The 15098-nt window shown below is 26.6% G+C and overlaps 1 protein-coding gene across 1 annotated transcript; it reads right to left on the reverse strand.

Annotated features, from left to right (window-relative positions):
* Positions 1-435: 435 nt before the first annotated feature.
* Positions 436-14863, reverse strand: LOC107173098 (uncharacterized). The gene is made up of 8 exons (XM_089223795.1): positions 14513-14863; positions 11498-11595; positions 4434-6774; positions 3838-3896; positions 3073-3496; positions 2154-2320; positions 1933-2076; positions 436-1485 (listed from the first exon to the last, which is right to left on the reverse strand). The coding sequence occupies exons 2-8, from the start codon at positions 11588-11590 to the stop codon at positions 1228-1230; spliced, it is 3486 nt and encodes a 1161-aa protein (XP_089079921.1). The 5' UTR covers positions 11591-11595; positions 14513-14863; the 3' UTR covers positions 436-1227.
* Between the last annotated feature and the right edge of the window lie 235 nt (positions 14864-15098).

Here is a 15098-nt window from a genome sequence, read left to right on the forward strand (position 1 = left end):
AGTTTGTTTAACTCGATTATTTAGAAAAATATTAAGAATGTTTTACTTTTGTCCCCCAAAAGTACCAACTAGATTCTCTTTCTGATCGGACGAGGTACTGAAGTAAAAAATCGAAGCATTTTTATTGCCCCAAAACATGACAGAACAAAAAAAAAACACACATCTTGGTAAAATCAAAACATTCCTCGCTCCGCTCAGAATCTAAAATTTCAGTTTTTTCTTACTTTTTTTTTTGTTCTACCATATTACTGAGAAAAGAAAGTACGTACATTTCAAATTTTTACTTCTCATAGGTAGGTACAAACGGAATTCAATTTTCAATCATAAATCATACTCAAAGTTGAAAACCAAATCATTTTTTCCACTATTTGCTGTATAGGGATATAAAAAAAAAACTTTATTGGAAAATCAATAAATTAAAAAAATTTTGTCATATAAGAGTAAAAAGCTTATAATATGCTAACAATATAACACATAATTTTTTCAGAAATTTCTTATAAACTAGGTATATATTTGGTACCTGCGGCTATGTAATAAAAATATTCATAAAAACGTTGGTGTTTACTGAATTAATGATAGTGTCAAATGTCAATGTCTGACATTAAATGAAATACACCGTTCTGGTAGACAGCATAAGAATACATCTAAAATTAGTTTTTATAAGTGGGGGGAAGGAGGGAGTTGACTTCATATTATTCAATAAATCCATTTAATAATATAAAATTTAGGTATTATATAAGTACATCACTTATACAATTAAACAATAGTAATACTCTGGCCTTATGTGACCCATTAACAAAAATTTTTTTGAAAGTAATCCATTTCTCCGTTATGTGTATCTTAATGTGAATTGTCTAACTATTATAAAAATATAAGTAATAATTTAATATAACAAATAAATATTATTTTTAATTAAGTCATAGTTATGACCAAAAGTGTTTAATTTTTTTTCTGGTTAATATTTTATATTTAAAAATATAAATACTTAATACTATAATAATTTTAAAAGATAATTTATTGTAATTTTTAAGCCCAAAAACTCAAAAATTTGTGTTTTTTATAGTAATCTTGTAATCATAATATGATTAATTAGTACAATAAATTATATAAATACATTTTTAATCAACACTTATGTATAAATATAAATTTAACTCTTGTTTTTATACATATTGTAGCTTATAGTAATGAGAGTTGTACATAAGAAACTTATTGCATTAAATTGATTCATTATTTTGTATTCTCCTGTAACAATTGTTTCATTTTAGTATAAAATATATAATCTATCTCAAGCTTGATATGTTGTTTAATCGTTGTATTATTTATGTTTTTGAGTCTTTGTATTACATATTCCCCATACAGTTGGTCTTCATCAGGTTCACATATTTTTTTGTTTTCAAAGATGAACTGTGTTGTCAATGGTGGCCAAGATGTTTCATCAAAGTTTGGTTTAACTTTATTTGATTCATTTTCAACTTGATCTAATACCTAAAGAAATTATATTTATAAATCAGAACATTAAAATTATACAAAAAATTAGGTTGAAAAAAAATAGTAATTTTTTTATATAATGCCACCACATCAACCTCTCCTCCTCCTAAATAAGTATTGAATTGTAGATTAGTATCACTATAATTCATTTAATATACCTGAATATTATATTTTTAAATGTACAATGTATTATGGTACAGATACACGATACAGTGTTTAAAATATACATATTTTGATATTTGTATGTGTTATATTGTTATCAAATAGTATACGTCATGAGCAAAATTATTAGTTTTAAATATGATGTTTTAAATTTGTTATTAAAATTATTGGACAGATAAAAGTTTTGCACTTGCTGGAATTTAATGAAATTACGCCAATGTACAACAACAAATACAAAAAAATTAATTTATCATCATAAAACCAATAAATATAATTTATTACCAAATCATCATTTGACACATTTACAAGATTAATGTTTTCAGTTGTCTTCTCCATAAGTACATTTGCTTGATATGGAATAGCCATCGATGTGTTAACTAAATTATTTGATGATGCTGTAATTTCACTATGAGTCAGCTTAACTGCCTAAGTAATGAAATTACATACATAATTTATATGAAAGTAACAAAATAATATTCAGAATTAATAAATAAAATTAATACATTGCAAGCATTTGTCTCATCATGTTTGTGTCCATATCTACACTTAGTTGTACCAGGTAAAAATATAGTGTCCTTCATAACCATTAGATCTTCCCTACTTGAACTAGGTTCTTCGATTAAAGAACAATCACTGTTTTTGATAGAAGTATCATTAGAATATTCGGATTCTATAAAAAATATAAGTAATAATTAATTTGTTTAAAATTGTTTAATTGCTTTGTAGTATATTAGACCATTAACCACCTCTTTGAGTTTTTTCAATTGCAATGGCTCAATATAAATTTAAAATACATATGATTTTATATTATTCATAATTTATTTTACTAATGACATAATTTGATCACCATAATATTATGTTTACCAATGTTTAGTTTTATTTTATTTAGCGAATAATTTTGAAAATAAACTTTTAAACATATTTACTTAATAGGTAACTATGACCTGATAAAAATGTATAGTAAGTCTTAAATCTTATAATGGAGATATAAATTGGATAGAACAAATTAATTTAAGGGCAGCTTTATCATAACAACAAACAACAGATTAATATGAGTGGTCCACGCATTTATGGCCATAGTCAACATCCAGTTAACACATGGGAAATCTTCAAAAACTTAATATGTCAACTATACTTGACATGAGACTGTATATTTAGTAAATAGGGTTTCCTGACATCTGCTTACTTTCAAACAATAAAATTATGTTTTTTAAATTTTAAATTTTATTCTTTGGTTTGTCAGAAGAATACAAAAATTGATTACTGGTCAGGAATAGGTATATTAAAATTTGAAAAACACAAACATATAAAAAAATGTATCTTCCCAGCAATGCTTAATATTTAATAATTTTTAAAATTAGGTAATATTAATCAAGTATAAAAAATGTCTTGACAAATATGATTATTATAATAAATTATTACCTTTGAAGCAATCAGTATCGTTTAACTCATTTCCTTCCTTTTTTTCTTTAAATGATTGTGAAAAGTTCAAAAGGTGTTCTTTCGTTTGTTTGTGTTCTTGCTCGTTTCCACCAACTAACATAAAGCATGTAGAACAATAAGTTATAGGTCTATCTACAGGATGTTCTTTTTGATTGTGCCTGTCCCACACATATTTTTCTATAGCTATAAAATCACAAGCATCACAATAGTATGACAAAGTTTTCATGACAAGATCATCATATTGTCTCAACTTTTTCAATAAAATCATTTTATGTATAAAATAATTTGAATATTGTTGCCGATGTTTACTGTGATTTGATATCAACTTTGTATGTTCGATAGACTTATTACTGTCTTTTTGTACATCATTCAATTTTTCAACATTATTGTTTACAAGAGACTTCTGAAAATTATAATAAATTTATTTATTATTCATGTTAATCAAATTAAATTCCACACACATGACACATGAGTACAAACCAAAAAATGAGAATTGTTACATTATTAATTAAACTAACTATTCAAAGTATAATAATCAAACCACGTCAATCATTTAAAAATATCAAAAAATTAAAGGCTCAAATTAATTTATTCAAATTACAGATAAATAATTATAGTTAGGTACAATTTTTATATAATGTTTATAAAATAGAGTGTTAATTTTAAAAATAAAGGAACATGTTAATATTAGTTTCTGTTAAAAAAATGTCAGTATAATAAACTTTTATAAAACTATACGAATACCTGAACTTTTTTTATACTACACAAGTGTGTCCTTCCATCAACATCAAGATTGGTTAGACCTAAAATCAAACATTATAAATCTATATTTTCTAATTAACTTAAAGCAATAATTTTTAAATTATGAATTGTTACACTACTATCCTATTCATTAATTACCTACACATGTTTAAAAAATTAACTGTGCCTAACTGTTTATCTATATCTCCCTAGATTCTAGTACACTACTTTAATAAATAATACACCATTACTTAAACTTGATAATTGACAGTTTAAATTTAATTAAGATGTTTTATATTATTTGAATCATATTTAATTAATAATTATTCTTTTAAATTTCAATAAAAATACATAAATGGTAAGTACTGATTAATTTTTTTAAAGTTTTCAAACATTACCCCAACTTTTTTAAATCATTTATCATTACTTTAAATAACTACCCACTTTGCTACTAATACATATTTAACCACTCGTTCAAGGTATCACCAAAATATGTTGTTTCTAATGATATGAAAACACATATATTTTCAAGAATATTAATACTTTTAATGAGAATGGGTGTAATCTGTTAAAAGAATAGGCTATTTTAAAGAACTTACTTCTATTTAATTGCTCATTTTGAGTATCTTCATTTTTAATGTCATCATATTTTTGAGATACTGTAACATTCTTTTTTATACTTGATTTTTTGGTTTGTATGTTAGTTGTACTCAATTTTTTTATTTTTTCACTTTTCTTCATAGCTTTTGGGATAACAAAACTCAAAATAATATGTTCACTTGTAATTAAATGCCAATTATAATCAGTGATTGTATCAAATATAATTTTACAAGTATTACATTGAAATGAGTCTGTTTTAAAAACTACTATAGGTTTACTAGTACTGGGATAATGTATAAATTCAACTCTATTTGCTTTTGCATTTGTATTTAACTCTTTGAATACATTTGCCATAAATATAGAAAACATAGGAAATTCTGTTGTCTTAATATCTTTATGACACACTCTAATATGATTGAGAATAACGAGTCTATAACTATAAATATATCTATTGCATACATCACAAAAGTATGAATAATAATTATTAGTATCATAGCAGTTAGTGAGATGTGAATGTGACATAATATGTAATTTGTGCTGATCCATACAATTTGTAGAATGATTGCATACATTACAATCAAATGTTTTTACAGTTGTTTTGATTGAATCTGTTAAAACATATGTGTACTTACATTCTAACAAATGTGTTACTATAATTTTACTGTTCCAAATTAATGAAGCATTACATAATTTACATAAACCACAATTTTCATTGATATTTTGAAATCTTGTTAATATTATGTATGGCAATTTTACTAAATTAGTTGTTGATATTTTTAGAACGTCTTCCGACAAATTATTCTCATTACTTTTATTTGATTCTTCTGATAAATTTATTTTTTCAGAGTTTATCTTAGCTTCTGAACATAACTCATCAAAACACTTTAATGTCATATGTTCTACACTTAAAAAATGATAATCAATCATTTCTTGACTAGATAAAAATGTAACCTTACAAAAATTGCAATAATATTCAATAGGAATTGCTAATCCTTTTTTGTATGATTTATTATCAGTATGAATTGGTGTTTCTGCAAATTTTTTGCAATGTGAGCAGAAGTATAATGGTTTTAAATTATTAGCCAAATATCGTTTCATTACTTCAGCCATTAAAGATGATATACTAAAAACATTAATATCACATGCATGTTTGTCCATATTATGTTTAATTATAGACTCTTTGGGTCCATACAATAATATCTTGCATATTTTATCGAAACAGACAAATGAATACAAATTGTTAGTTCTATGACAATCTGCCCTATGAGGTAATGACATAATATGACATTTCCAATCATTAAATTTTAATGTTTTGAAACAACACACGAGACATTCAAACTTAGTTATTTTTCGATACTGATTGAGATTAATTATTGAATTTGTTTTATCCCACTGTTGAACTTTATCCAATAATTTACTAATATCACATTGTAATTCTATTTTCGCGATTATGTTACACATAGAACAATCTTTACAATTAGTATTATTTGGTGATTTTACTTTGTAATTTATATATTTTCCAAAAGTTGTTAATATAATATTTGACATTTTTTCTTGATTTGTTATCAATACACTTTGAACATCTCCTGACAAACTATTGTCATCATTTTTACTTGATTCTTTAGATAATGTAATTTGTTTTGAGCTTAAATTAGTTTTTGAACATAACTCATCAAAACACTTTAATGTCATATGTTCTACACTTAAAAAATGATAATCAATCATTTCTTGACTAGATAAAAATGTAACCTTACAAAAATTGCAATAATATTCAATAGGAATTGCTAATCCTTTTTTGTATGATTTATTATCAGTATGAATTGGTGTTTCTGCAAATTTTTTACAATGTGAGCAGAAGTATAATGGTTTTAAATTATTAGCCAAATATCGTTTCATTACTTCAGCCATTAAAGATGATATACTAAAAACATTAATATCATATGCATGTTTGTCCATATTATGTTTAATTAAAGACTCTTTGGGTCCATACAATAATAGCTTGCATATTTTATCGAAACAGACGTATGAATATAAATTGGTAGTTTTGTGACAATCCCCCCTATGAGGTAATGACATTATATGACATTTCCAATCATTAAATTTTAATGTTTTAAAACAACACACGAGACATTCAAACTTTTTTATTTTTCGATACTGATTGAAATCAATTGTTGAATTTGTTTCATCCCACAGTTGAACTTTGTCCAATAACTTACTAATATCACTTTGTGAATCTATTTGAGCAATTATATTGCACATCTTACAATCTTCACAATTAGTATTATTCAGTGATTTTACTTGGTAATTTATATATTTTCCAAAAGTTTCATATTTTAAAATCTGAAAAATAATTTATAATTGATCAAAAATTAGAAAAGTATTGTATTATAAGTTTCATTTGATAAATGGCAAAAAAAATAAACATGAAACAATGTAATAATCATTATCACATATTCACATGTTATATTTATAAATAGAGTACTTATTAGTTATTAAGTATAAGAGGTCTGTAGTATTTACAAGTAGTATTTGCAAGGTCCAAAAGGTTGGCGATCACTAGTTAAAAGAATATATAGTCATTGATTCAATGATAAATCATTATGTATGAAAAAAAACCAATACTATTAACATAGGAAACCTGAATGCTTGTCAGTACTTTTTAAAACAGTCAAAATAATTTAATCATCAAGTGAAATATTTTTTCTTTTATAAAAAGATTTTCTGATTAAAAAGCTTGAACATGAAAATGTAATAGAAGATCTCACATAAGTAATTCTTTAAGCAATTTAAAAGGTACATATATTTTAACTTTTTTTTTTATTTGACAATCTGCTACAGTAACATTAATAAGTAATAGTATACACGGGGAACCAAGCGTGAAGAGACCTCACATTGCAGGTTTTCTAACAAATTTAAAGATAGATAGGTATTAATATTTGTATAAACATTTGAGTTCAAATTAGTTTGAAAAAAAATTAATATCTAGTCATTTATTCTTCAATAATTTGTCGTCAAATTCAATATCAATTACAGAGACTTTCTCCATAACGTAACAAGTTGGTTACAGTAATCTACTAGCTCATTTTTTACCATCATTTCTATATTTTGTTTTTTTCTAAAAATATCACAATAGGTAACTTATAAGTCAATATATTAACATACCTAATGACTACTGTATTAATATAAATTGCTTAAAATAAGAATAAATATTTAAAAAATCATCTTAGGTCTTTAAAATTATATTATAAATATTTGTGGGAAAATTTAAAAAAAAAATGTAGGCATCTATAAAATAAATTCCAAATTCATTGTGTACCTGACTCACCATTCATTAACAACATTAAATATTAAAATTAGAGTATAAAGTTTACTCTAGAAATTTAAGTACCCAGAATATTTGCAGTAGAATAAACTACTTACGTGAAACCTTGTTTAAATTTTCAATCCTTAGCTATAAAATCTAAACATATTATAAATGTTTAACCTAAAAAATTAGTAAATTTTCAACAAAATAAATTTTGTCAACATTTAAACTTTAAATGATTATTAAAAAAAAGTGGCTATGTATTTTTAATATATTCCAACTGCTATCATATAAACTTATGGTGATTCATGAATTACATATTCAAGTTTTATGACCCAATGAATAAAATTTTATTGGCATTTATTGAATAAAAAACTACAAAAACGGAAATATTTAAGTGTCTATAAATGATTTAAAAATTACTGAAATATTTAAAAAATGTTATTGAGTGTAGGAATTTATAAAATAAACATATGGTGTAAATTTCAAGTTTCTACAGTTATTATAGTTTTGGAATAACAACAAAATAAGAATATCGGTATAAGAAAAATTGAGTGAATATCCAATATTGTAATTCAAATAATGTTCATAAAAATTCAATTTGACTTTCTGGTAGACATTTTTATCTGATAAAAGTAGACAAGCTCATAAAGAATCTTGTATAGACATTTCAAACCTTAGATTTAAAAAAATTAATTTTTATGAATTTTTAACTCAAAATTAATAGTAAATGTTCATAATTTTTTATGTAATTTATCAAAATCCCAACTTTCAAAACTAATTAAAAAAATTGTGAACCCAATGAATAAAATTTTACTGTCATTCATAAAAAAAACTTGAAAGATTGAAAATTTCAAATGACTATAAATAAATTAAAAAGATTTGAAATATTTTTAAAATTTTATGAAGTATAGAAAATGCATATTTAAAAATTCGGTGAAAACTTCATGTGTCTACAGTTAGTTTTTTTAGAGTTACACCTACAATATCTAAGATTGATTTTATCAAAAATTGATTTTGCGTAAAAATTCCATTTTATTTTAATTTTTTTTTGTTATTCCCGGTATTTTGAAAACTACTAGGAATTTTAAAATTTAACCTCTCCAATTCACCAACTAATTAATTAATTAACTTCCAAACAGAAAAGTTACTGAAGTTGAATATCGAAGCACTATTTTGACAACTCTTCGTGTACACACACACACACACACAAAATAAATAATGTTATATTTAAGCATAGTACGTAATTAGAGTAATATATGTGTACTGGCGTACGTGACTACGGGAACGGACGTTTGAGCTGGAATCTGCTTATCCAGCAATTCTTACCCTGGCTGTTGTATAGAGGTTACGGTCGCCCAGACGCCCAGTCAGTCGTAGAGTTAAACGCACTCAGTCCGAACCTCATTTGTTATACAGAAAAATGTAACAAGTCAATAGTAATTAGTAATTAAACAATAGAGTACAGTACATTGTAGTTTTCGTAGTAATAAACATATTTTTTTTAGTCATTTAATTAGCGCCTTTGCGTACCTATATTCTTTCGAAATATGTCCTACTCTCTTTCCACTAAAAATAACAACGCGCCGGTACACATCAATAAAAACACAGATCATTGTAAAATCAAGACATTCATCGCTCCGCTCAGAATCTAAAAGTGAAAATCTAAAATGTGTGAAATGGCCTATGCCCAAAGTTTATTAATAAATCATAATGGCGATGTCAAAAATTCAATTGGCAGGAGGAAAAGTGTTTAAGAGTTACCTAATTATTGGCTAACTTATTCTAAACAAACAATACGCCCAATTGTCCATTACGTACCTATACTATTGTCTATTGGGCCCGAGATATGTCTTCAGTAACATTTTGTAAACGTGAAATAAAAATGACACAAAATGGGGTCGATTGGAATTATTTACGTGAGGCATGTGTGTGTGGAAGTTGAAAAATCAAAATAAAGAAATTGGCAGTCTCGGTATTTTTGTCAAAATATTTTATTATGTTATAATAGGATAGCCTATATATATTAAAGTTAATTTGTTCGTAGGATAAATAATGCAGTATTTACGTATTCTGCATTAGCAATGGATTTTCAGCGAATCCTATCGGGAAATCAATGCATGTTTTTCAGTGAGTGTACCAGGATCGATCGGACTAGCGGAGAAAATATTTTTACATACCAACAATCCAAAAATATATAGGAATAAAGATTAGACTCAATAGTTATGCCAGATTATTGGAAAGCTTACAATAATTTTCAACAAGCGGTATTCCAACACAATGTTGTTAACCACACTTATAATTTTTTTGAACTAGGCACAGTGACACACGCTAGAGCCCTGCATGGGCCGAGCTGGCCCGGCCTGTCCCCCCCTGGTTGGCCCGGCCCGAAGCCGGGCTCGGGCCGTGCTTGGTGTCACCGAAATCGGGTTCGGGCTGGGCCTGGCCCTTCACTTCAGTATTAGTTGTTCAGGCAGGGCTTCATTTATATTTTATAATATTAATTGATAAATGATTTTATTTAAATTTAATTTATCATTTGATTTCTATTGACAACACAAATTACCGATAACCAGAAATTCGGAAATACGTATTTTACAGTAATCTATTTATAACTGTAGGAATACCATTCTTCTTCGAAAATAGTCCGTATTCTATAATCTATACTCAGTTATAATTTATATTACCGACCAATGGGACAAGTTAAACGTATTGACACTTTATAGTTTACGTATTGCTATAAATAATGATTGAAGTGCGTTCAGTGTTGTGCGTAAATCGTAAATGCATATTAGCATATTGCATACGTGTAGTGTGTACTTATTCTATTCTGTGGTACTGTGTACTTGTGTAGTGTTATTTTATTTTAATTATATATCAATATAGAACATACTGAATACTAAAGACTACCAATTTTTTTTTTACCCTTTACTATTTACTTTACAAAATTTAAGTACTAGATAATACTTGGTAGGTAATAATTATATTGTTATTTTTACAAGACTATCAAAAGGAAAAGTGAAGAATTATCGGGCTGGGCCGGGCCGGACTGACTGTATATCCAAGTGAAACAAATCGGGCCGGGCCGGGTATCATTAGTAAAATTGTATTTTGGACGGGCTTAGACTTCGAAAGTTAGGCCCGTGCACACATCCAGAACATCGAGATTGAAGGGCTTAGATAAAACGTCGTGAAACCAATAGAAATTTTCTGGTATCATATCAGGCAGAATTTATGTGAAGAACATAATACATCGAGGAATAAGATGCTTAAAAGATATATCTGAGTTCTGGCCTACATCCTAATTCCTAATTTAACTATGATAATATGTATATTGTATGAATTTATGTATTATTTTTTAATTTTTAATAATTACAATACACTTGTTATATTTTTATTGTTTATTTTATTTATTTATTATATTGTAGATTTAATTTATGATGATGCGATAGCAAGATTACCCAATGGGGAGGTTAATTTATTACGGCGTACTGGTGGGGCAATAACAAAGAAGTGCGTATTTTCTAAACCAAAACAGAATGAACAAAAAAATGTTAAGCCTATAATTGAAATAATAATAATTGGAGGCTAGGATATCAAAGTTCAGTTATTTTAAAAACAAATGGTAAGTAATAAAATAAGACAAATAAATAAATGCGTTAAGGAATTGGTTTTATCACTGTTTAAAGTTTAAATCGATATTACGTTTATATAAAATATTATTATATAATATCAATATAATAAAAATTATAAAATTACCTTTGTTTGTTTCTCAAAATACACACGCTCTGCATCGGCATAATTAGATTTATCGAGCCACACTTTTTCATGAGCTAAAACCTCCAATGTCATTTTACCTAAAGAAAAAATATATCAGTGAATAATATTGGGTTTTTGTAAATTGTGTAAATTGTGTTTTTAATGAATACAAAATATGTGATTTACTTAGTTTTTATTTAAATTTATTAAAAAGAAAATAATTTGACAATGCAATCTATTCATTAGGACGCCACACCCGCATACTGTGTAGTCTCCGTCTTATAAACGTACAACATGGTAAAACATGGTTTGCCGGTACAATGGGTACATCGTACATGTTCCTCGTGTTTCTACATTCTACATACATATTTTAAACTATAAAAATAGTGTTCAAATTTCCCGAGTTCATAAACGATAATTTTATTAATGATGGAAAGTTTTTATTTTTAACAATAATTCAATAATTTAATTAAATTTAAAATCTTTACAGATTGTTAAACTAATAAAGTAATAAGTAATAGGTATGTAATAAAATTATTGAAGAAGTAAAATAAGCTACACCATTGATAAAATTATAATTTATGAACTTTGACAGTTTGAACACTAGTAAAAAATATATATGTATGCTCCCCCCGCCAAATTGCATATTAATTGTATAGCACACTATTTGAACGGTGTAACACCGTAACCAGACCCTGCCAAAGGGGTAGGAAACATAGGCATACGTCAAGGTTCTTTAATAGGAGTTGGTAGTTTTAAAAACTGTGATAGTATTATTTTAAAGGCGTTAAAATTTAAATTATATCATTAGGTTATATCTTATATTTCAAGAACTAAGAACTCACGCCCTCACGGTAACGGTAAACTAACGGAAAAAATGACGATGCCATGCGGCCGATGACTTATATTATTAAATTATACAATTTTTTTTTAAATATCAAGGGACATCATCATTATGGTCAGTGGTAATACAGAATAGTTAGAGACTTGTAAGAACCACGGCCACCGTGTGGATAAATTATCCTTTTAGGCATAAAAGTTACCACATTTCGTTTCTTAACTTCAATTCAATTTTGGTTGATAGCATAATAAAAATAATATAAGTGTTGGGTTAGGTTACTGCTGTGGAGCGCTCTATTGCTTTTTAGTTTTTATTTAGCTCGCGCCACGAATGTGGCTCTGGATTTTACGAATTTACGATAATATCGTATTGAGTTATTTGTGCAAGTATGAGTAGTATGACTGAATGAATATCAGTGTTGTGGAACAAACAGCCTGCGACTGACATTTTTACAATAAAAATATAATTTTATGTGATTGCTTATCAGTTACACTTGATGCCTGAAAGACCACAACATCTATCTAACCAATTTAGATTAGAATTTTGGATGGAAATTATACGCATGGAATACCATAATTATTTAATTATAAGCTATAAAATAAAGTTAATAGTTTTTATTTTTGTTTGTTTATGGAGTAGGACGTAGTTATTAATATTTTCCCCGAAATGACAACTTTAACGATTCATTCATGATAACAATAACCTAATAAATAAGTACACCGATATTAAATATACAGCGATTCACAAAGTATAATCACTTCTTTTTTCTCATTCAATATTTCAATAGTTTAGTTTTCACAACCTACCTAATGCAGTTGTTTAAACGCTGATTTTTGAATTTTTAAATGAGACATATTTTAAAACTCTTGAATTGTTATAACCATGTAATATATTTATGAATACTTATGAAGTTATATCCTTAGGGCCTAGGGGTGACTTTTGGGTTATAATCTAGTACCTAATATTTTGTTTCAACTTTCTTATTAAAAAACAAATATTAATTTATTGAAAATTATAATTAACAGCTAAAAACTCAACACTTCAGAGCGAATGTAAACATGTAATAATCACACCATTGGTCATTATCATGATCTTTTCCAATGATAATTACATAGCATTTCACAGTTTTACATTGTCGGATTGTATAATAAGTAATAACACAAAATATTGAATGGTTAGAATTTAAAAACGTAAAAACAAAAATTTTAAGTGGCTATAAACTAATATTCATTATTTCGCTATATTGCAGTGTCCAGCCCATTGACAATTTAACCGTATAATTATGCCCTATACCTACATGGTAATCCCCAGACTGATTTTTATATTGAATTACAAATAGGTAAAATATTATATATCATTACTAATCATTCAAAAAGTTAATATAATATGTATTATATTATATCATAAATAATTCTCAATATATATTTATATAAATATTTCAAAATGGTCGAGTCCAATACCTATTATATAGCTTATTGAATGTAGATTGGTAATAATAATAAATAATAAATAATAATCCATCAATACTCACCGTAAATTCTTAACTGTTAAAAAATAAGTATAATAATATAGTATAAGTAATGTTTTGATAATGATAATCATAGTTAGCTATTGAATTGAAGTTGAATATAAACATATTGAACATTTTAAGTTTTATATATTAAACATTATCGTCAAAATATTATAGAAAAGGTAATATTTTATTTCAGGGTACCTACTATGTATTAATTTTTTGAGTAATAAGTAAATATAATATTATACATATTTGTAAAAAATATTTAAATAATCATTTTCATGAGAGTGGGATTCCCTATAAATAAAATAATATGTACCAACCACTGCGACGAGTGCGCCCCACATGGCCAAATCACATTATCTAAAAAATGAATCGTACTGCATGCCTAAGCATAAATTCACTTTAGCTGTAGTAGCCTACACAAGCTGCCAACAAACATAGTTGCCTACCCAATACTATAACGTTAGGTTATATAACGTATTGGTATAGCAGCTAATACAAACTATTTCAATCTCAGCGAATGAAGCCTGATCGCCGATCGGTAAAAATTATGGAATATTGTGTTAACTTAACCTAAAAATATTATTGCTAAAGGAAATTGATAAATTTTATACTAAGATATTTTTGATATGATTACAAATACAGGTGTAATACTTACAGATCAAATCAAACTGGAATATAATTATTAATTTACGTAAAAAATAAAAATCTACAATATTTATAAGTGTCTGCCGGTTGTTCGGTCTTCGGTCTCGACGTCTACGGTATACCACTCTACCTGCAGTCAGCAATCGCCAGACTGACGGTTAGCGCCGTTAGCGGCATGCCGACATGCACCGGATGCACCGTTGGTTTAATTTTGGACGTAACAAAAACAAAACAGTTCAACGATCTTCAACATATTCTCTCTTCGAGACTCGAGTTCAGAATAATGATAAATTGATAAATAAATAAATAATTCAACTCCAATATTCAATTGACAAGTTACAACACTGACAACTATAATCATGATAAATTTAATTTATCATGACTATAATACAGTTGTAAATTGTAATTACTAGTTTACTACTACTTACTACTTAGTACTTCACGAACTCTACAAAACCGTTATCATAGATACAAGATAAAATGGCCCAATCACAGAGTACTAGAATAGAATATGTCCATTGTTCGAATCAATTTAACGGAGTATCTTTAATTGTATATATAGAAATACAGAATATTAAGTGAAATATATATTATAT

The sequence above is a fragment of the Diuraphis noxia genome, unplaced genomic scaffold, assembly GCF_037042655.1.
Source record: "Diuraphis noxia isolate RWA-SAM2 unplaced genomic scaffold, SU_Dnox_SAM2 contig0003, whole genome shotgun sequence".
Taxonomy (NCBI): Eukaryota; Metazoa; Arthropoda; class Insecta; order Hemiptera; family Aphididae; genus Diuraphis; species Diuraphis noxia.

Excerpts from the sequence above, each read along its gene's own strand:
- LOC107173098 (XM_089223795.1), bottom strand. The coding sequence starts at position 11,590 with ATGACATTGGAGGTTTTAGCTCATGAAAAAGTGTGGCTCGATAAATCT. Across the intron at positions 3,497-3,837 it reads GTAGTATAAAAAAAGTTCAG|AAGTCTCTTGTAAACAATAA; the intron begins GTATTCGTATAG and ends TATAATTTTCAG. Across the intron at positions 2,321-3,072 it reads CGATACTGATTGCTTCAAAG|AATCCGAATATTCTAATGAT; the intron begins GTAATAATTTAT and ends TATTTTTTATAG.